This window comes from Phaethon aethereus (assembly GCF_964289735.1).
Source record: "Phaethon aethereus genome assembly, chromosome: 3".
In the NCBI taxonomy this organism is placed as follows: Eukaryota; Metazoa; Chordata; class Aves; order Phaethontiformes; family Phaethontidae; genus Phaethon; species Phaethon aethereus.
In genome coordinates, this window is record NC_138576.1 from 97294580 (window position 1) to 97315813 (window position 21234).

Consider the following 21234-nt stretch of genomic DNA (forward strand, 5'->3'; position numbering starts at 1 on the left):
CAGTACAATGTAAATGTAAATGTCATTAATGGTTAATATGAAGGTGCCATCTGGACAGTTGGATGATGCAGTTTCTGGCACTAGAGTTGTCATTCCTCTTGGAAAGCATGCGAAAATCAGAGACTATGGAAGATGTTGCAAACAAAGTTTGACTTGGTTTCTTTTGAATATATTAATGATGGCAGTGAGCGCTAATCTGAGCAAAACCTACAAAGTCAGGTCCTAACCTAAAAAGGATTCCTCTCATTTCTGCAGATTTTGGATCAGGGTTTAAAATATATTAGTGATACAGATCTGTATAAATGTGACCACAGAAAAAGAGATGAAATACCTTTTTACAAGATCTCTTCTCATGCATTCCAAAAAGGTATGTATTTATTGATTGCTACTTTATACCTGAAATCCTAAAGTCAAAGATAGTTTGAGGGAAAGAGAAAGCAAACATCTAAATTTTCAAGATAATTTAAAAGAATAATTACTGCTGCTTACTTAGGTTTGAAAGCAGACCACAGAACAGCAAATAAATGAAAAGCAGGTACTTTTCCCCAAGAATGTTTTTTACTATACATTTTGTAGCAAAAAAAAAAAAAAGAAAGAAAATAAAGGAAAAAATATTCTGATCACAGGGATGTAATTTTCTAAAACTCCGAGTAGGAAACGTGACAAATACAAGATCAAGTACACAGCCATGTCACAATATATCTCTGCACCTTTAAAAAAAAATACATAGAGTTTTTTCATGTGTTGTTTTCTCTGTGCCTTGCACCCTTTCTCCACATGTCTTTTACAAAATCATAGTAACAATGTGCAATTTCAGAAGGGTTCCCAGCAGCTGATCATTGGGAGCCAACAAATAAATAAACAAATGAAAGGACAGTTGCAGTAACCACCAGGATGCTGGAAATCACAGTAAAGTCATCAAGGACAATGAATTCAGCTGGGTGGGCCATGTGCATTTCCACAACCACAGCAATGCTCTCCAAAACCAAATCTGAGAATCAGTTTACAAGCCCTAAAGAGTTCCTGTTCTTAGTTAACAAGTACCTTAGTGAGGGGGAGAGACAGGGGGACAGGAGTAGACCAGGACTGGGGAAGGGTTATCTGTAATGCAGGGGACACATGGGAGACCCCCTGCTCCGAGCCACCTGAATTAACTCAGTTTCTGTGGCTAATTAAGAACATACCCAATCCCCTGAAATACACAAAAACTTACATTTCTTGTGATGCTACTGATATGGTCAAGCCGTGTCCCAGCAATTGTACAGCCAAAGAGCTTTTGTCACAATAGGGTGAAAGTCTGCACTTGTCAGTTGAACGGGCTTGACAGTGTGACCTTTGCCAGAAGCAATTGCCATCAATTGTTACTCATAATGTGCAGAGTTCATGGGAGCCACTTTTGTTTTCCCTTTCTTTATCCTTTAAAAGGAAAGCTTGATTACTGTTCTTCCCATCTTTGATAGCAACACCCCTACAGATATCAATAGCTGCTGCGATCTGCCTTGAGCATTGACAAGCAGAGGCCATGAAGAAGATGGAAGAAAGAGGATGATTTTTTTAAAATTTATTAGCACCTAGATTTAGTTTTTCCTAGGACATAAAGGGGTGGTATTGGAGGTGGTTTATACAGTACATCAGAAATTTGACTTTTGTACATATCCTTCTTTTCATCTGGGGGATTTGGTGAGACTGAAAATGAACCAAAAAAAAAGCATCGAAACATACTTTCTGCTGTGGGGAAAAAACAACCCAAAAGCAGTAACAAGGAAAAACAAAACAGAAATCATTAAATCCCGACAAAAAGCCCACTCAACAACAAGTATTGTTTTCCAAGATGTCACAGTTAACACCATGAGATTATGCTGAACAGTTTGCTCTGATCCGTCCCTGTGGATGCCCTGACTGCACTTCTGAGAAAGTTGCTTGCAGTGACAACCAGATACATCCTAGCCCCAGTCTTATATCCACAGAAGTGTAGTACTGTGGTTAAAAGAAAAGAAGGAAGTGCCCTTTAAAAAAAAAAAGAAACCCTTTAAAATAAATTTCTGTTGTTAAACCCCTTTTCATCCTCCTTGTTTAATTGTGTGTGATGGATCACCAAGAGCCTCAGTAACTTTTGGAAAGCAATGCTAAATACAACTAGTAAATTCCTTGACACATTCACGCATTGTTTAGTTGCGGCCAGACAAGAATGGTGCCATACGTGCCTATTCACATTTCAGGACCTTCTTTCTCTTTTAATGTCCCTGTTACTCATTTTATTTGCTTATCTTTTTGGCCAGTACAACTGAAAACGTCTCCTCCCCTCTCTTTCCAAATGCTTGGCCCTGCAGCAAACCACACTTTATAACACATAAGGGGAGAAGGGGTGGGGGAGACACTCATATTTACACTGTGCTTTCCATTACCCACTCTGAGCTCCCAAAAGTCCCTTTCGCCCCTGTTAGGTCATTGTCATCGTACTGCAAAAGCATGCCATTCACTGAGAGGCTCCTCTTTGTCCAAATATTTGTTATCTTTTTTGGGTAGGTGCAACACTGAGATGTGGCAAAGTCCCCCATGTCAAAAGAATGGCTACGTTTAGTTTTGCCCTCCAGAGGCAGCATGAGGAGGCTGCGAAATTTTGACTCTGGTTGGCCCAGCAGTGGCTCTTTGTCCGAGTGGTGGGCCACCGTGGAAGTTCTGGAGTCTGTCATCTCCTCCTTTTTCTGACATTTCAGTTCCAGGGAGGCAAAAGCTCCCATTAGCCGGTCAATATTGTGTTTTGACCTGGAAGGGGGCCTCCACTTACTGGACAATGTGCCCTGTTCACTTTGGAGGCTATAGTCATCACATTCGTGGCTATTTGCAGAGCTGGAGGAAGAGGAGATGCTGCTCCGTGCAGACTGACAGTTAAACTCCATAAGTTCGTTTCTCACCACCACTTTGGGGTTGACCTGGGGCAAGACTCCGTTCTGAACAGGTTGTGCTCCATTAGTCTGTGAGCAGACATTGCTGACATTAGACATCTTCCCCTGGGAATTGTTGCAGACCTTATAGCGGACCATGAGTATTACAATGAATACCAACAGAGTTGCCACAATGATGCCTCCAATGATCAGAATCATGGTCCCACCCAGGAACTGGCTGTGCATCGACTGGCACTGAGGGTAGTCTTCTTTGGTGAAGAACTGGGCACATCCCACAATATTGGTGGCAGTAAGGGTCGTGGCTGTGTCATCCCACATTGCCAGGACACAGAGGTCATAGCCTGTTCCAGAAACAAGGTTGTTTACAACAAAGGTTTTGCTTGTAGCTGGAATCATCCTTTAAAAAAAGTAGAAAAGGAGAAAAAAAAATTGGTTACTATTGACTCTAAGGGATAAGAGAGGACAACAGACATAAGAACAGCGTGGTGTTTGCTGTGCTGCGTACTGGCAGAGGGGAGTCAGAGCCATAAAATTCAAACAAGAATTCAAGCTTCCCATCTCCTGTGGGTCCAACATCCTGACATTCAGTAACACACAAGTTTTGAGGGCCACCTCAAGAAAAAGCAGACTAAACTAGTCTGGGATTTTTTTTCTCCTCACTTGCATCTGTCCTAATCTTAAACATATTCCAACCTGAACAAATAACTCAGAATAAAAACACGTACCTACAAAGAGCAGTTCTTTATGAGTGTGCAAATGACCCTTGCACTTGCTGAGTCTGAACCTGGCAGCTGTCACAACGTTTCATGGGTGCCTGAACATTTACTGCGTAACATCAGCAGGTTGCTTACCTTGTGAAGACAAGGGGCTGCATTTAGCTTTTGCATTCCCCGAGAATGCAAGGCAAGCATCCCCTTCTCTCTCTTTCTCCATTCTCCCACCTACTTTCCCTATCCTCCTACTTCCCACTGTGGAAAACACCTCCTCGAAATGCAGCTATCATCTTCTTTGCCAGAAACTTCTGCCTGCAACCACCTTCCTCCGTGCGAATGAAAAAGAAATACTGGCACTGGCAGTGCAGACTGTGGAAGTGTGAGGAGAAGTAGGAAGATTAAGGGATGGAAACAAGAAGCTTTCTTTAAAATAATAAATTCTACTCAAATACAAACCCATTTTCAAAAACCAAATAGCTAGGCCCGAGCTGTGCTCCAAGTTTGGTCATAGAATCGTAGAATCATAGAACCTTTGGGCTGAAAGGGGCCTCCCAAGGTCATCTATGGATATTATTCTTTGCTGCCACAAAACTTAAGGAATTTTGAATCCATGCAATATTAGAGCATCACTAGCATTAAAAATTAGCAGGTGGGAATGAACGTGGTCTATCCTCACTTCAGACTGGTGAAAATTGCAGCACATTAGTGGAATACAGTGGAGAAACCCAGATTGGGTGCCTGGTGGGTAACCCAGAATAAAACCAAAGAGATACCCCATGCATGTTTCTCTTGACTTCCATATAACAGGCTTGAGTGAGAGAAAAAAGCTGAAATTATAAACAACCCGTTCTGACTTAAAGCTGCAGATTTTTAGCACCAGCAACAAGGGAGCCCTACAGGCACTCACACCACACAGCAAGCTGCCGTGGCTGTAACTGGGACAGTAAGGCCTGACCAGAGGAAAAAGCATACCCCTTGTGGGACTGCCAGGCTTTCTTAGCTTCAAATCATCATCACAGCTAGCGCACACTGCAGCTCTGCAGGGGCCCTTCTGTGCGGTGGGAGGGAGCCACCTCAAGGCACTGCGAAGATGAGCTTCTGATCATCTTTGCATTTATGCATTCACACCACTTAGACAACCCTTCGGTCTGGCCACAGGCAAGGATATGGGTCCTTTTTAAAAAGAAAACAAACGCACAAAAAAAATCTGTAAGGGAAAGAAATATCAGCGAGAGACCACTGGAATATAAACATCACCTGGCAGGTTTACTCAATGTTATATTGGAGGTTCTTGGCACATTTATCGTCCTAATGGAGACGTTCTGCACTGACACAGATGAGCTCTTCAGAATGAGCCAAGAGGTCATAAAGCAGCCCTCCTTGAAAACTCTACATACAGTTGCTAAAATGGTTTCTAATAGTCAAAATGTTTGGTCTCAGGTTATTTCTAATTGTTCTTGCCTCCCTGCGGCTCTGAGAGCAACACACCACTGGCCACAGCAGCTGGGGCAATGCTTGCACTCTATTGAATTGTTCAAGGAATTTCATATGCACACACCAAGGATAATATACAGAATAACAGAATACTATTGATCTTCAAACACATGATCTTCAAACTCTTGAACAGTTTCACCAATTGCTTCATATCTGCTTCTGTATCACCTAGTGCTATACTCCACTTTCCACCATCACTCCCAGCCACGTGCTTAAAAAATTCTGCAGTGTGTAAGTCCTTCAGAAATTATTTCACCGTGAAACCTCATTACAAACAAGTAGCACTGTTAGCAGAAAGAATAGTCAGCCCTATAAAACTGGCTCTTGGACTTGGGTCATAACTCTCAAAAAAGAGAGGTATAGCACATGTATTAGAGTGGTTCCTTTTGCTTTGCACTGATGAAACAGAGGGAGGCCTCTATATTCTCTCCAAGCGAACAGCAAACTGGGTTTACATAGTATATAGCTTTGCACATATCTTACATAAATAGAAATACAGTCTTCCAGCCTAACACCCTATGCCAATTTATATAGAGTGAACACTGATAACTTCAATCATTTACAACTCGTTTTCTTCAAATACAATTACACACAAGCTTCCAAGGAAATGTAACTACCTGGAATATTTCAAGTACTGGGAGGTAGTGATAGTGGCATGAAATGTAAATCCAGTCTATTTTTGAATGTACAGCAGTGAGGCACAACCAATCCTAAAGCTTGCCCGGTTAACTGTATTGAAACTTACTGTAACAGCTCATCTTAGCCTTTAAAAGAAACCAAATAATTTCTAAACTCAATTAGTCCTGAAAGCTACAGCTGTGATAATATTGGGACTAATAATATCTTTATAAAAGATCATAGTTACAATCCCAATTATGGAAAAAGCAATCAACTCTCCATATACATCTAACATGAAGAATTATGGATATTTCCATAAATAAACTTCAAATGTTCTTGTAAAATATTCAGATTAATGTTGTTGTAAAAGAACAGCTGAGCACAGGAATAAACACCAAGTTCAAGAGTACCAAGAGTTAAGTAATTAATCTCAGACTCAGTGTCTTAGCTTGTGGGGAAGACGATCTTGTTTTCATGAAGTTGCCAAACTGTAACAGTATTTTGGTATTTCTCCATGCTTTAGCCCACCCTCCCCAAACATACTGCCAGTCAGCTATGATGGATGACATCTCTTAAGGTTCCCAACACCTAAAATTGATGCAGACACATTTTCACTCTGGGATATTCATGACTCTTTGATTGTCCCTGACATAGATAACTGCAAGATGCCACTTCAATCTTTGCTTTGCTGCCTAACAGAGGGAGTGTCTTCATGGCTGCTCTGTATGTCTAGCACCATTAATCATGGACCACCATGTCCTGCCACTAAGCCTCAATGGCTAGGAGCTGCCACAAAATGAAAAAGGGTCATTAAAACTGTGTCTAGGTAGAGGTCCTGCAAGGCTTTGTTCAGTCAGCTCTTCAGCTAAACACAGAAAGTTGGTTTCAGGTAACAAGAATCTATAGCCTGGTTCACTGGAGAGCAAAACCATCTTTTGGAAGTTGTTAGTTTTTGAAACTCAGAAGATCCTAGTACTCATTTGCTAGGTCTCAGGTAGCAAACATTCTTAATTGCAGCAGTATCTTGAGGCAAGGAGCCTGATAATGGCCACCTGCCCTTCAGGGCAGTGTGGTCTTGCAGAGATGGTTCTTATCACAGAATAAGAGAGATCTACATTTGATACTAGCCTTTCTTTAGGAAAAAAAAAAAAGAGTAACAGTTGACTAACTGCAAGAGAAGATCAACTAGCAAAATACCTGCTTATTTTTAAACTAATGATTGGTTATGATAAGTTTTAATGTGTACAGCTTAAGGAGCCCAGGAACAGTGAGGACTGGGAAAGCAAATTAACAGTCAAATATGTTAACAGTGTCCAGACACATAAGACATGGGAATTTCTATCTTTCTCCTCTGGTTTATTTTCCTTGGGGTAGGAGGAGCAGGTAAATCTCCTCCACACTGGTGCCAGGATTTTGTTACCTGATTCTTAAGATAGCTTCTGAATCCTACCTGAAGATCAAAATACCCCAAGGAAAACTATTCATATAAAAACATGGTTCTGATCTCTCTGAAAATCTTGCCTGTAAGGAATGAAATGAGCATAGGGGTCTTACAAATTACTTTCTTAATTTACAAAAAAGCCATCTTCTCTCACCCTCTGGCACTATAGCATCACTTATTGGAAGAGGAGGAGGCCTATGTCTGGGATTGAGGCATGGCATAAGCATCTGAAATAGAACAGCAATAGGCAGACATTTTGATGAGTGATGAAGAGCTATGAAACTGAGATGAAAGTTTGCAGGGCTTTTGCAAATAATACATTCCCTTCAATCCATGGAGATTTACATCTTATTTTGTGAAAGCACCAAAATGAGACCATAACACTCTTTTTTAAAAAAAGGATAGTGCTAGCACACTTCTTTGAAGTCAACTTTGTTTTCTACCACCAACACTAAAAAGTCCTTCTTATGTCCTTGTAGACACAGTATACAGAAAGCAAGAAATTTTGTTTGTAATTAGTCACTTCAGTGTGTGATGATATTAAGGAAATTAGAAAATACATTACTTAGAAATGCAGGAGGAAAAGGTTTGCTGCAGACGTCACTCACAGCCCAGATGCAAGTGAACACTGAAGCTTGCAGGGAGTGAACTGTGCTGAGAATTTAGGCGACCTGAGTGTTATTCTCTACTTTATCAGTTACACCGATATCAGGCTCTACTTTATCAGTAACTCTCAGTTCCTGAAAAATCATTTTGCTGTACTGTAAGTCTCCTCATTTATAAAATGGGGAAAATGCCAGCAATCTCCTTTCAAAAGAGGCCCGTAGTGTATGGAAGGAAATTAGTAGATGTTATGATTACACTGTAATACACAAATGTGTTCTTTTCTTCTTTGTAGCACTGGGGATTAGCCAGAGTGAACTACTGGTTAATACTACAGTTATGCAAATAAACAAATTAGAGAAAGGACAGATTAGGCTAATTGGCTAGGCAATTCTGTTCCTTTTCTCCCTGCAAGATGGGTATGATACTATCTACTTTTAGCCTGAAACTGCTTTAATCACAGAACTTGCAGGGACCTGTCAAGGCAGTTCCTTTGGGAAGGCACTTGCAACTCCCAAGACTGTTTTATACTGACCTGCTGGACTACGTTGCTTTTCTCATGGTCTTTTTTTTTTATTATTCAGGGCTATATACTATCTATATTGCAATATGATTTCTCCTTTTGAAGTGAAAGCTAGGAGTTTAAAAGGGAAAGTCATGCTAATTTATTAAAAGCTTGTATATGAGAAAAAAAAAACCTTAATTGCTTGGGTGTGAATTTTCTGTGCCTAAGCTGCTCAACCCAAAGTCTTCCTGTAATCTTCCATGTCAAAATGCTGTGTCCCAGGGCAGACACCTCACAAGAAATGGTCCATGTCTCTGCTGGTAAATTCTCTTTTCTTCCTGAGTGACTTCAGAAAGCTGTATGTCAGAAATAGCCCTTGGAATATTAACTCCTGAACCATGCTGGAAAAAGCATGCAAGGAACTGTATCAAGACATTAGGAGCATAGGTGATGGGGTTCTGGTGAGCGGGAATGTTTCTGGGCCCTCATTAATTTACCAGTGCAATCTATACACTAATTATGAAGCAACTCCTAAACAGTAGTGCTAAAGGTAATTCTGAAAAAATGATGATTCCAGCTCATCTTCCTTTAAAGTATTGTAGAAGGATCTGCTAATGTCCTACTTTTCAGGTGGAGTGTCCATCTTCAGTCCCAGTGGGATTAAAGTAGGATGGTGGAGAAAGGGAAAGTATCAATGATGACATGCTGGAGAAAGCCTGGCTAAAATGCACATAAAAAGAGTGGGTCATCAGAGGATGGAGTTCATTGCCTGAAGAAGGACCACATGAAGTATCATATGTGTATTAAAGCCTGGTGGATGTAGCTCAGTGGCACATAGATTTTGTTTCCTACCAGACAGAGATAGTAATGAAGTGTTATTTAATTGAGGACAGGTAAGGAAAGAAGAAGGAAGGGAAGGTTGAAGTGAGAAAGAATGCAAGAAGGAAAGAGGATAATGAACATTGGTGGCACTAGCAGTGTCAGAGCAGCAGAAAATGATAGAAAGACAAACAGGTTCAAAGCAGCCACTGCCAGGGCACTATCAGGCACGTGGCTGCCATCAAAATGATGGAAGAAGACCAGGTGGCCACTGAATGGGGACCAAGGTCACAAAAACAGCGCAACGTATGGTTAAGTGAAATCAAACATAGATGAAGATCTTTCAGAAAAAGCAAGACAGATAAAAGATAGTAAAGTGAATCAAGACTGGAAAGAGTCCAGATGCTGGGCAGATGTTAAGAAGGCTGGAGAAATGGGCAAAATAAGATCAGAGGAAGACTAGAAGGATGTAAACTGCAGTGAAAATGTCACATGTGATATATTGCCTGGGAGCAAGAGCAAGTAATAGACAAATTTGGACTTCACAGTTGGCATTCTTCTCTGCTGCTAGCTTTTGTAATTTCCTTGAAACTTTTACGGTGTATGTTGTTGTCATATTTTGCTGAGTTTTTATCCCAGAAAGCCCCAGTTTCTGCATTCATAGAATCTAAAATGTTATTCAAAATTAAGTAAGCTAGCAATAGAGATTAATTTATGACCCTTCAAATTTCCATAAAAGCCCTCAAATGTCTTCAGATCATCCTAAAGCCTCAAGAATCAAAAAACAAATACAAAGTACCAAGTATATTACTGTGTGAGATCTCACAGTCTTTTGGCATCTGATTCAAGATACTTAATTTAAGAATCTGAGAAAGACAGAGACCTACTGTGACCTGCATCTCAAAAAAATGACAGCTGTATTTCTGGTGTCTTGGGAAAAAAGATAGTTGTTAGTATTAGCAACAGGGTATAATTCCTCTGTCAGTCATGTCAACATAAGGAAATGTCAGATAATACCAGGAGGTAGCCAGACTTGTTCAGTAAACACTAACTCAACCCAGCATGAATAATTTCCTGCATTTTTTATTTTATTAGTTTTGGGCTTTTTTATGACATACAATCATAATTTTGCCTTCAGATGGAACATTTATTATTAAACATAAATCCCTTCCTGCTTTTCTGAATCTTGCCTTCTCATCGCTCATGCATCCAGCTGCCCTTCAGAGAACCTGTCTTGTCAAATGGAACAGATAGTACATATCGTTTCATTATTATTTCCTAATTTGCTTATGCTCTTTTCTGCTCATTTGGAAAAGTGGGGTGGGAGGTGGGGAAGACAGAGACATATGCAATTGATATGTCTGTCACAAGATGGTGAGCCAGGGAGATACTGATAATGAATATATCCCCTGTGCTACAGGGGAAAGGCAAAAACCAAGCCACAAACATTTAACTACTAGCTCAGGGAATATACAGTTCTGGTGATATCTGACAGGCTGCAGAATGGTGTCTCCTGGGGATGCACTGAATTCATTCAGCAGGTGACAGAAGAAAGCGTAGGCATCTAGGGGACATTACTGCATAAGGCTGAGAAAAAGGAACAATGTACAAGGTATTCTGCTTCCCTCCATTAGCCATTGCTTGAAGAGAAAATGCTCCTCTCTCTATTATTCCCAACCAGATTCTTGCAAATAATGGGGAGCTGCAGGCAGGCAGAACTAGTGAGGCACTTTTGGATGAATGAAGACCACCAGAACCATCTTGTAACGCCCTGAATCAATGAAGGTGCTCAGTTCAGCTGTCCAGGTGCAAGCTGCTACACTGGGACAACCTTGTTTAGGTTAACGTTGATAGGACAACACAAAATTAGACTTTCAAGCTTTCTATTCTATGCTATCATTTCTTTCACATGGACACAACAGCAGCAGGCATTTAGTGCCCTGATAATTAAATTTTATCTTTAAAAGGAATGCAGACATACCCTAGGAACATTTGACAGCACAAAAGATAAATCCAGTCAACCCAAGCTATTCAGCTACACACAGAATACCTTTCACCTCAATATATTTGAGATACCAACTGCCGCTGAAGACAAATCATCACACTAATTCAAATCCAGCTAAAACATATTTGAGCTCATTAGCAGAGTAATTGAAAGATCATGTTAGTAAATGTGAAGCTGAAGTATTTATGGAAGCAATGCATAGCCATACTAATAAATTCACTCTGTATCATGTTAGTGTAGAGTTGGAAAGCTATCATAATTCACAGCAATGTTTCAAAAAGCCAGACAGTAAATTTGAGATTAATCAAAAAACATCTGAAGTCAGTAAGTTATTCTACTGACAGTAGCAACAACACGTTACAACTGCCCCATTTCTGAAGATGGGAAGAGAGAAAAGTTATCCATGAAAGGTGTGTTCAAGTCATCAACCAGAATGTGGGACCTGGGACACTCCTTTGGCAGATTTTTATAGACAAATGACACATCCACTTGGCTGACGTGTCATGGTTATTCTCTCTGACTCAAGTAATTTTGAACTCTTTTATGCAGAGTTGGACAATTACACCAAAAAAGTCATTCTACCATACCAACAGAGTTTCCCAGAAGAGAAGCAACATTAAAAGTAAGGAGAACATTTAGGAGCTCAGAGGAAATTAATTTGCAAAAGGAATTCTGCTATTTTCCTGGCGTAACACAGCTGTGAGATTCAGCTATCTGCTGGTCTTTCTTGTGAGTTACAAGTGGGGCTTTCCGCTTATTCCCAGGCAGTGAAATCTGTGCATATTATAATGGTAGGATCAAAGAGAGCTGACTGGGATCCTACAGTGGTTGATAGCTGCCCACCCTCTTTTTCTGTAAGAGCTCATGTGAGCTGAGGTGAAAAGGCGTTTCTTCAGTGACTTACTGCAATTTCATTCATGCTTACTATGCAGAGCACTTATGCTAGGTTGCAACTCATATGTCCTGCAGAAACTCTGTGTCCTATCACACAGGTTAATTTTATCTCCGATAGATTGTGCTGGAATGACAAAAACTCCACTGCTTGAAGTTATATTTGCCTGTGTTTTGCAATTCACTGGTCAAAGCAAACTCATAGAATCATCTTTGTGTTGGAAAGGACCTTTCAAGGTTATCTAATCTAGTCCAAGCCCCCTGCAATGAACAGGTACATCTTCAATCAGATCAAGTTGCTCAGAGACCTGTCCAACCTGACCGTGAGTGTTTCCAGAGAAAACTTCAACATGCTGTTTCAGGCTCTTCTGTCACAAAATCTTTGTGCATTGGTGAGAGAAATGTGGTGCCAACTAACAGCTGACAGGACGAAAGAATCTTATCAAGTGAATTAGTGGTCTCACTGCCCATAGTAACGGTGTACACACTGATATATCAGCCTGTATAAAAATGTGTTTCAACATCAGTTTAAGACACAATTTATTTGTTATTAAAAAGTTCAATCACATATCATGTCAGTGTTCCCCCACCTCGGTGACTGAACTTGTGAATATTCTTAAGAGATCAGAAATGGTTATCTACCAGAATCTTGAGCATGTCTCTTATTATGAAGTTGAAAAAACTTTTTTAATTCCCCGTGGAGAGGAGAGGAGAACTGCATTTGCCAATTCTCCAAAAATGAGCTAAAGAAATATCAACTTACCAAGATACAGCTAGAGAATACCTATATTCAGAGAAGAACATAGCCGTGATTTAGAAACATGAAAAGGTGTTTATTTTGAGAGATTTTTACCATCACAGACAGGTTGAAAAGCAAGTAGGAAAACTTGTAAGATTGAGGACCCAACCCTCCAGCCTCTCGGGAAACATTGGAAATACCTTTCACTACCTAAAATGGATACAGTAGAATTGCTTGCTTCTTATAAATTAAGTAAACTTATTGAAAAACAGTAAGGGAAAGTTTGAATAATAAACTTTTAATATCAATCATCAAGGTTTTAGTTTCTAAGTTAGAAGTGGGAGAAAATCTTTTGCAACAAAAATCTCTGTGAAACATGTACAAAAATGCACAATGTAAAGAGAACCAGGATGATTCAGTGTGACTTTTGCAATAATGTTGGGGAAAAAAGTGGGGTTTTAAATTGCAGAATGAGAACACAGGGTGCAAAAATCACTGATGGTCAAAAGCATTACCTCCTAGGGGGAAAAAAAAGGAGGGGGGAAAAAAAAAGCATCATAGATATGTAATAAAGGCACTTCCTAAAGCACAGGTTTGACATTTTGCCACTTTCTGGGCATTGCATATAAAGCAAAGGAAAAGGAAGGCTAGAAGGACTAGATAGGATAGAAAGACATGGAGACATTGAATTTTGGAATGCTCTACAAAAGGCCAGAACACAGTTACATCCTTTCAGTTTGTGATACCAAAATTAGATAAAAACATTTCTCAGCAACCAGAGGCACCCTGCTTCTTTCAAAGCTGAGCCTGGACCCAAAAGATACGGTGTGAAGAGTGACAAACACATTACTGAAAAGGAAAGTAAAATCCAGTAAGAAAACAAGTTTTAATTTATAAAGACCCCAGGAGGAAGAAAAGGAGTCATCAGTGGTAGATTCCAATAGTAGCGCAATATTACTGCCTAGAAATATGTTTCTCTGCTAAAGGATCTTAGGCGAGTGTCACAGATTTCTAGTACATGAACAAAGTGTACTAAAAAGTAGTCTGCTAGTTCCTTACATGTTACAAATGAGACCCAGAAAACTGAAGGAAGCTGATACGAGTCATCTGATAGGCTAATGGCGTGACCCAAAAAATTAATGTAAGCAGTCCAGAATCACAGACTGTGCATCCTGACAGTGAACCCATCACAAAGAGGAAGGCATGAGCAGTGTTTGTTGGATTTTCTTCTTCCAGGTACCAGCCATATACTTTACAAATATGTATTTGGCCCTCCTCATGTTACTTCTCACTCACGGAAAGTATGCAGAAGGTTTGGAAGTACTCAGAAAGAAATTAAATCCTATTTTTAAGCAAGGATACCTATTAAATGAGTTTACAAATATAAGACTGCTCAAATTTGGTGTCCTTCTTTTATTTCAGAGAACCATAACTGATCTGTTTAGGTTTGATGGTATAACATTGAGAAGAGACAAGAATTTCTTCGAATGCTTCTACTTCTCCAATGGATTAAAGTTTTCCCTGGGTCCCGAGATTTTCCCACTTACAGCTTAAGTTACGCAGTTTTGCTGAGTATGGCTTTAGGATCCAACAGACTTGGACAATGAGCAGCTGATCAGCAAGTTAATAAGCTTTCACCTGAAAATCAACTACAGCAAATGCTAGGTATGCCATCAGTCTGTTGATACAGCCACATCCAGATCTGCTAGGTTTATTACTTCTTTACCATGGTTCATTATTAGCTATTATACCTGAAGGTTTTTGCAGTCATTTTTTGTCCACCAGTAGTACAAAAGCTTCTACATCTTATAGGCATCCATATGAGGTCATTACAGGTAATGGAAAAGAGCTTGTGAATCGTTTTGTTGAAAAATCCTATAAATACTGTGGAATCATATGTGTAAGAGCGCCCTGTACTGTTGAAAGTGAAATGAAAGAATGGATTTTTCTTTATCTTTGCTTGAAAAACTTTCAAAGGAGTGAGTAATGAAGGAAGAGACTGGCAGATTACTCTGCTCTGCAGAGTTTCAAGTGTAAAGCCTGTAAAACTCTCTCTTCTTCACTATGTAAAATCTTCTCTGAGCTTTCCTACTGTAACTCCAGATAACATAAGTAAGTAGGTCATGCAAAAATGACCCTGAGAGCTAAAAAAGGAGAGCATGGAATAAAATGCAAATCAACTACACAATGATACTAAACCCACAATTTTTGCCCACTTGGAAAAAACAGAATCATTTGTAACCTCTACTATCAGACAAGGGAGTGCTGTCCTCATCCTCCAGCAGTAGAAATTTACCAAATGCTTATTGATATTTAGGAGCAAAAAAGATGAGCTGAACATTGATTCATAACATCAAGCAGCATCAAAACCTCAGTGTGACCCCTCTGAAAAGACTAAGGAGTAAAAAGACAGACTCTATCATTCCTAGAAAGGAGGGTAAAATAAATACTGTAAAAAAATCATTACATAGAAATATAAGATTCCAGGCTACTTGGAGAGCACAGGCAGCACTGCATTCTAATGTGTGATAGTTCTATGACTGTTTTCCCATACATGTATTTATCATGAGTATTATCAACAAGGGCACTCAACTCAACATTTCTACCAGCCAATGTAATCCTTCAAAGGAAACTTAAGCATGTCCTTCCTTAACCACTTCAGGGTCTGGGAGAGTTCCTTACATCTGCAGTCAAGAAAGAAAAAAACCTGTTGCCCTCAGTAAAGCATTTTCCCTTCTTTTCTCAATAAATGATCACCCCAGAAGGACTGGAGTGCAGCTCAGAGTGTATGAGCAAGGGAATAAAGTAAACAAGAATTTCACTCCCTTATGGAATCCTGCAAAGCTGTGGTCCACTAGCAGAACTGCTGATTTTGGCTCCTCTGCAGAGGGCTGGGTTGGGAGGAGTGCTAAACTTGTCCCTGCACCACTTGATACACACCTGCAGGGCTCTGAGTTCCCTTCTCTAAATGATGATTGAGTCTCCTTTCTAGGTCACTCCAAGACAGTGCTGTCCACACTATGTGTGGAATTTGGGTAGGCACTACCATCAGACTGTGGCAGGACTTCAACAAGGCACAGTGTCTGTCTTTTTGTTTGAAGTGGGAATGAGGGCTAGACTCAAGAATCTTGACTGATGAGGTGACCTTTCCTACTTTCTTGTGGGGAAGTCAGTCAGCTTTGGAGAGAAGGAATTGGGTTTTTTTAAATTTAATTTCCTTTCTTATTTCTGTGCCTCACCAAAATGGCAGAAGGAAGGAGAGTCAGCAGCAGAAGAAATGAAGCAGCAAACCTGCTGAACAGCAACTCTGACTAAACAAGAAGGGACGATGTGGTCTGTACCCAAGCACGTGTAAGAGGGATGCCCATATTTCCTGCAAAAGATGTAGCAAAAGAAGCAAAATGGGAATGGTCTATCAAGAGCTGTCTTTTGTCCTTAAAGTGCACTTGGGAGCTGCCTTTGTTTCCAGAGTCCCTGGAGACATCTCAAGCAGAACACCCCCCTGTTTCGTTCCTTATACCTTCCCCAGCAGATCATAAAGGTGAGAAAAATCCTGTGTCCAAGCACCTCAAGGGCTTTTTATCCACTTTAAGATTTGGGGTTTCTTCCAGAAGAGACATTTAGGGTGTAGTCCTTTCCTGGCCATGTGCACACTCTCTTTGCAGGTGTGCATTTGTACCATCATCCCATGTTCAGGGTGAATCTTTTTCCTAGACCTGACTTGGGAAATATCTGCCCTGTTGTGACGATGCCACCAATCATTATTTGGTGGTGGGAAACTGCTGCATTCAGGAATGAAGATAGCTGTGGCATTGCAGAAAACTTCTACAAGCTGCTGCCTTTTACATAACTTAGAGAAGTTACTATCTAACATGCCTCGTAGGCAGATTGAAATTAACTTATCTCAGCCAACAGAAACTACAGACAGAGCCAAATTATTCCCCACAATGCATGTGTTTCTCTCCTCCACATTAGCCTGACTATAAGCCAGAAGTCGAAGATGAGTCTGGTCCTAAATTCATGTGGCTATGCACCTAATGAAGGCATAACTCTGACTCATGGTGATTAAATTTCAATGAAATATTGAAGAATGCTTAATTGGTTTTAAGACCTCAGCAGTAGAAAAGAATTTATTGTGTCATGAATAAACTTCATAACTGTGTTTCAGAAAATTAGTTGTTTTTTAATGACCATGCTGGCAACTTTTTGTAGTGCCATAGAAAAGGTGAAAGGATGGCAACGTTTTTGTAACAACCAGTGCAATTTCTCGCTCCATAGTGTAAAAACATGGTGGCCTACCACAGGGGTTTTTTTAGGTCTTTTTTTATCATGTGCACTCTGGGTTTGCCTGCAGATACTGGCCTCTTTATTCTCTGAAGTGTCCCAGAACTTTCATAGACATGTTTCTGAATCTACTGCTATGTATTTTTTTTTTTTTTTACCTCGCTATGGAATGAATCACTCCACCCTCTCTCTAGCACGAAGACAAATGTGGTTGCTGCTCCTGAACATATGGTGCAGCCTAAAAAAGAGTTATCTTGTAGGAGTGTATCTGTATGGATCACTTATCACACAGTCCCCAATGGAGGATTTAGGAGATAGCATTGCTTTTTCTTTCTCAAACTGCTCATGTTCAGCATAATTCTGTCTACTGCTTTCCAACATGTTCATGATTCCTCGAGAGAGGAAAGCCCACTCCTATTACAACTGACCTTTCATGTATTGCTCAGCAAACTTGGACTCTCTCTACTGCCAGGGACTAGTTGTACAAGATACAAAAGCAAACATACGGAAGTTATGCTCCTTTCTGTGTTCATCATCCTAGATTGGTCCAGATTCATTCCCCATAGGAGAAATTCAGATTCTGGAGTATTTGTTGACATTATGCCACAATTTTTTGTCTCTGAAGACAGCAACCTGTAATCACTCAAAAAGACAGATTTTCAAAGTTACAAATTTCTATGCTGCTCTCAGTTTGAAAGAGATGTTAGCATAATATTTTATCCCAAAACAATCTTCTCAGTTTACAAGGTTTCTCTCCCTCAAGAACCTGTAAACCTCTTCAGAGACACCCATGTGATGAAAGCAAAAGGGTCATTTTTTCATGGGAATTCACTACAGTTTTAGACAAATACTTTGAGGACTTAGAATGCTTTAACCAATATAAAAAAATACCTAACTAGAAGAGCCTCTAACAGAAATCTTTTCTAAAACTCAAGAGACAGCTACCCTGAGTTGAAGGAACACTTGGCTCTCTTCCTGGCTATAAGGCAATCCTGTACAGGTGGAGTTGGCTCCTCTGATGTTTCTGTGCATTGGCTACAATAGATTTAAGGTTTGGTAGAGCAGTGGCTGCCACAGTTGCCCACACAAAAGTTTACTAAGGCATAACAAAAGCGGATGTAGCTAGGAAACCTGACTGAAACACAAACCCCTTACCTAAGCAGAAGTTGCAAGTTTGATGATGGCTGGTGTCAGGAGTGCACACTTTTAAGGATGGAAGGAAGAAAAGTTTACCATGGATACAAGATGACTCGGAAAAGGTGAATTGGAAGTATATGGGGCAGTATGGCCATAAAAGATGACACTGCAAAAATGCAAATGCATCAGCTCGTTTCACCTTGGTTTAAATCAGAGTAGAGTCATGGAATAAGCACAATGGTCCTAGGGAGCCTTCTGGTACTGAGACTCTTCACCCAGCCATCAGCACACTATGCCTTAACACTATGCCTTAACTCTGTGTAGTGAGTATCAGCAGAAGTGTTTTAAGGCTGTGCTTGTGCTCACTAAATCTGGCCAAACCTGTGCCGCTGAACTGAGTCTGTGATTATTTCTTAAGGGAAATCTGATACTGCAGCCTCTCAACTGCAGTACTGCTGGCATTGCGGTACTTGAGACCTTGACACTGGCATATCAATAACACCAGCAGAACCAGCAAAGAGGAAGACACTGAGGAATTACTCCAGTGACCATTAACCATCCCAGACAACAATAGACACAAAAAGACAGTCCTAGACCAAACCTCTTCCACAATGAGTAACAGCATAGAAGGCAGGCTGAAAGGCAGAGAGATGTGTCTGCTGTGCTTGAAAGATCCATGGAAGCAACTGTCCACAGTACTGGCTAGCAAAGAGCATCCCTGCAGTCATGCAAGAAAGTATACATTTTCATATTTTCCCCCCTCATCTCAGTTGCAGCCCTGCACAAAGCGTCATAATACCTTCTTCTCGGTTTACTCACAAGTACAAATATTTCTTGCAAGCTGGGTCTTGCTGAGACAAAATTAATTGAAAAGATTCCAGAGGAACAAGCTAGGAGAGACTTAATGGATTGCAGCTTAATGGCTTACACAGTAAATAAACAATGATATACAGAGAGACTTTGATCCTGCCATATACTTTCTACATCTGTGGACATCACTTAAGGCTTGATAGGATCTTTTCTGAAGACCTGAAATGGTCAGTACCTGTTGTTTCCATCAACCTTTCTTTCAGGACTGTAAGGGGAGGTCTGGTACTTGGAGACAAACACTGACTGAGAGCCTTCTACTTTGTCAGTTAAAAAGGCAACTCTTAGTTCTCAAGGAAGGTGAGGCCATGTAATACCTATTTTTGATACAGCCTAAGAAGATCCATTCAGCATGTGACTGCTGTGACATGACTGCCACTTAAAGTAATGAGTATTCACACACACAGAAGTTAAGGCAGTTGAAATACATTGCATACAATTGTAGCATTAGCGTACACAGAGATGTTTGGTTTTATTGAACTTGCTGACTTTACTAGAAGACTTTGATTGACAGTTTGACTGCTTTTACATACTTGTCTTTGTGGGTTGCTGCTTCCCAAATGTTAAGAGCAGTATGGCTAGTCATAATCATCTAGTCGATCTTCTGGACAGAAAAGTCCAGCATAGGCCTGGACATACAGTCTTAAGGATTTCTCAGGGGATGAGGAGCTGGTGACTCCACCTCCTCCTAATGATTCATTCCAGAAGGTTAAAATGTCACAGTTCATTTCCAATTTGAAGGTATAGGTCTTCACTTCAGCCTGAGAAATATAGAGAGTAAGTAGTTTACACATCTGCATATAAAGCCAAACCGATAAGCAAACAACAGACTTTGCGGCAGGATGGAGAGAAAGTCAGCCTATTTAAAGCTGTTGTGAATTACTAAACTTGTGGATTTTGTTTTTGTAACATTCAGAGGGTGCTATGAGCTTCTATACTTGGGGGTGGAGGGCAGGACTTGTGGAGATTTGGAATAGAAAGAATAATGTCATGGGTGATGGATGGTCTGTTACTGACCAAGATGATTTGCTAAATAGCCAATGGCTCCTCATGAAATGATTGAGGGATAGGTTTGGGAAAGCCCCAGCGGCCACCGGCAATCTGCCCAAGGCCATGATAAACATGAAATCAAGTATACAGAGTTTATTTATGGGAAAAGATGTAGGACAACTAGCTGAAATTGAAGGGAATGCAAAGGGACCATGGGAAAAGGAAAACTATGACATTCCATGTGTAAAAGAAAAAAGAAGGTAGTCCCAAGTATTTAAAGCCAGTTCTGGAGTGTCCAGAGGTAGGTCATTTGTTTTGTATCCAGCCACTTCCACTTGAAATGTCCCTGTGACTGTGAGGTACTTCTATGTGTTATTATCACTATTAAAAGAGACAGAGAAAAACCCCAAACACTTAGAAAATTTTTCTGAGGGTCACAGGACCACACGAACACAGAACATAAACCCAGTATCTTTCAAGCTTAGCCTGTTAGTTACAGTTTCTACAGTACTACTCAGTCCTAAGGTGCCTCTACTGTCACTTTGATAATCAGAAAGTCTGTGGAGGAATGCCAGTACCATTCAGCCCAAGGGGTTTGAGCAGCAGCTCTTTAATGGTTTCATAACAAGCCATTTTCAAAACTTTTGTTGTGTGGATGAAATAAAGATGACCTTTATCCTTTACTTTTCTCCACTCAAGGTCAACGGTTCTGTGATCTACTGACAATTGCACATGATGCCCATGGAGGGTATCCCATTGCTGCCAATGATTAATAGTTGCATTTCACTATCCTCAGGGCCGTAACTCACTCAAAGCTTCAGCATTTGAGAATGATGGAGCATCCCCGGAACAGATAAACCCATAAATCCTTCCAAGCCAGCAAAAAATTTCCAGCTCTCTAGGAAACTCACAAGTCAGGCTATAGTTTTCAGATTAATATGTGCATGTAACACAAGAAGGGGAAAGCCACATCACCAATAGGAAAAATCAGTGAAGTAATTTAAGGCTGGTTATTGTCACCTTCTGTACTCTGCTCACTGTTGTTCACTTTGCAGGAAGAAAATGTCAGACATGGCTTATTGGACACTGTGTCTGCACCTACAGCAGTCATTTAACTTGCAGTTGTGCTGGGAAGCGCATCCTGAAGCACACGACTTATTCCAAAAGCAGCTCTATAATAACATCACGAGGCAGCCTTCAAAAGGACTGCCTGTGGGAGTAG

The 21234-nt window shown here is 40.4% G+C and overlaps 1 protein-coding gene across 1 annotated transcript in view; it reads right to left on the reverse strand.

Moving 5' to 3' along the window:
- Positions 1-2384: 2384 nt before the first annotated feature.
- The window catches only part of LRFN2 (leucine rich repeat and fibronectin type III domain containing 2), a gene marked incomplete at both ends in the record, with an annotated part of 39274 nt that continues 20424 nt past the window's right edge, over positions 2385-21234 (reverse strand). Inside the window, one exon of the mRNA XM_081998298.1 lies at positions 2385-3303. Within this exon, the coding sequence (XP_081854424.1) occupies positions 2385-3303 (919 nt within the window). The remainder of the gene's footprint in view (positions 3304-21234) is intronic.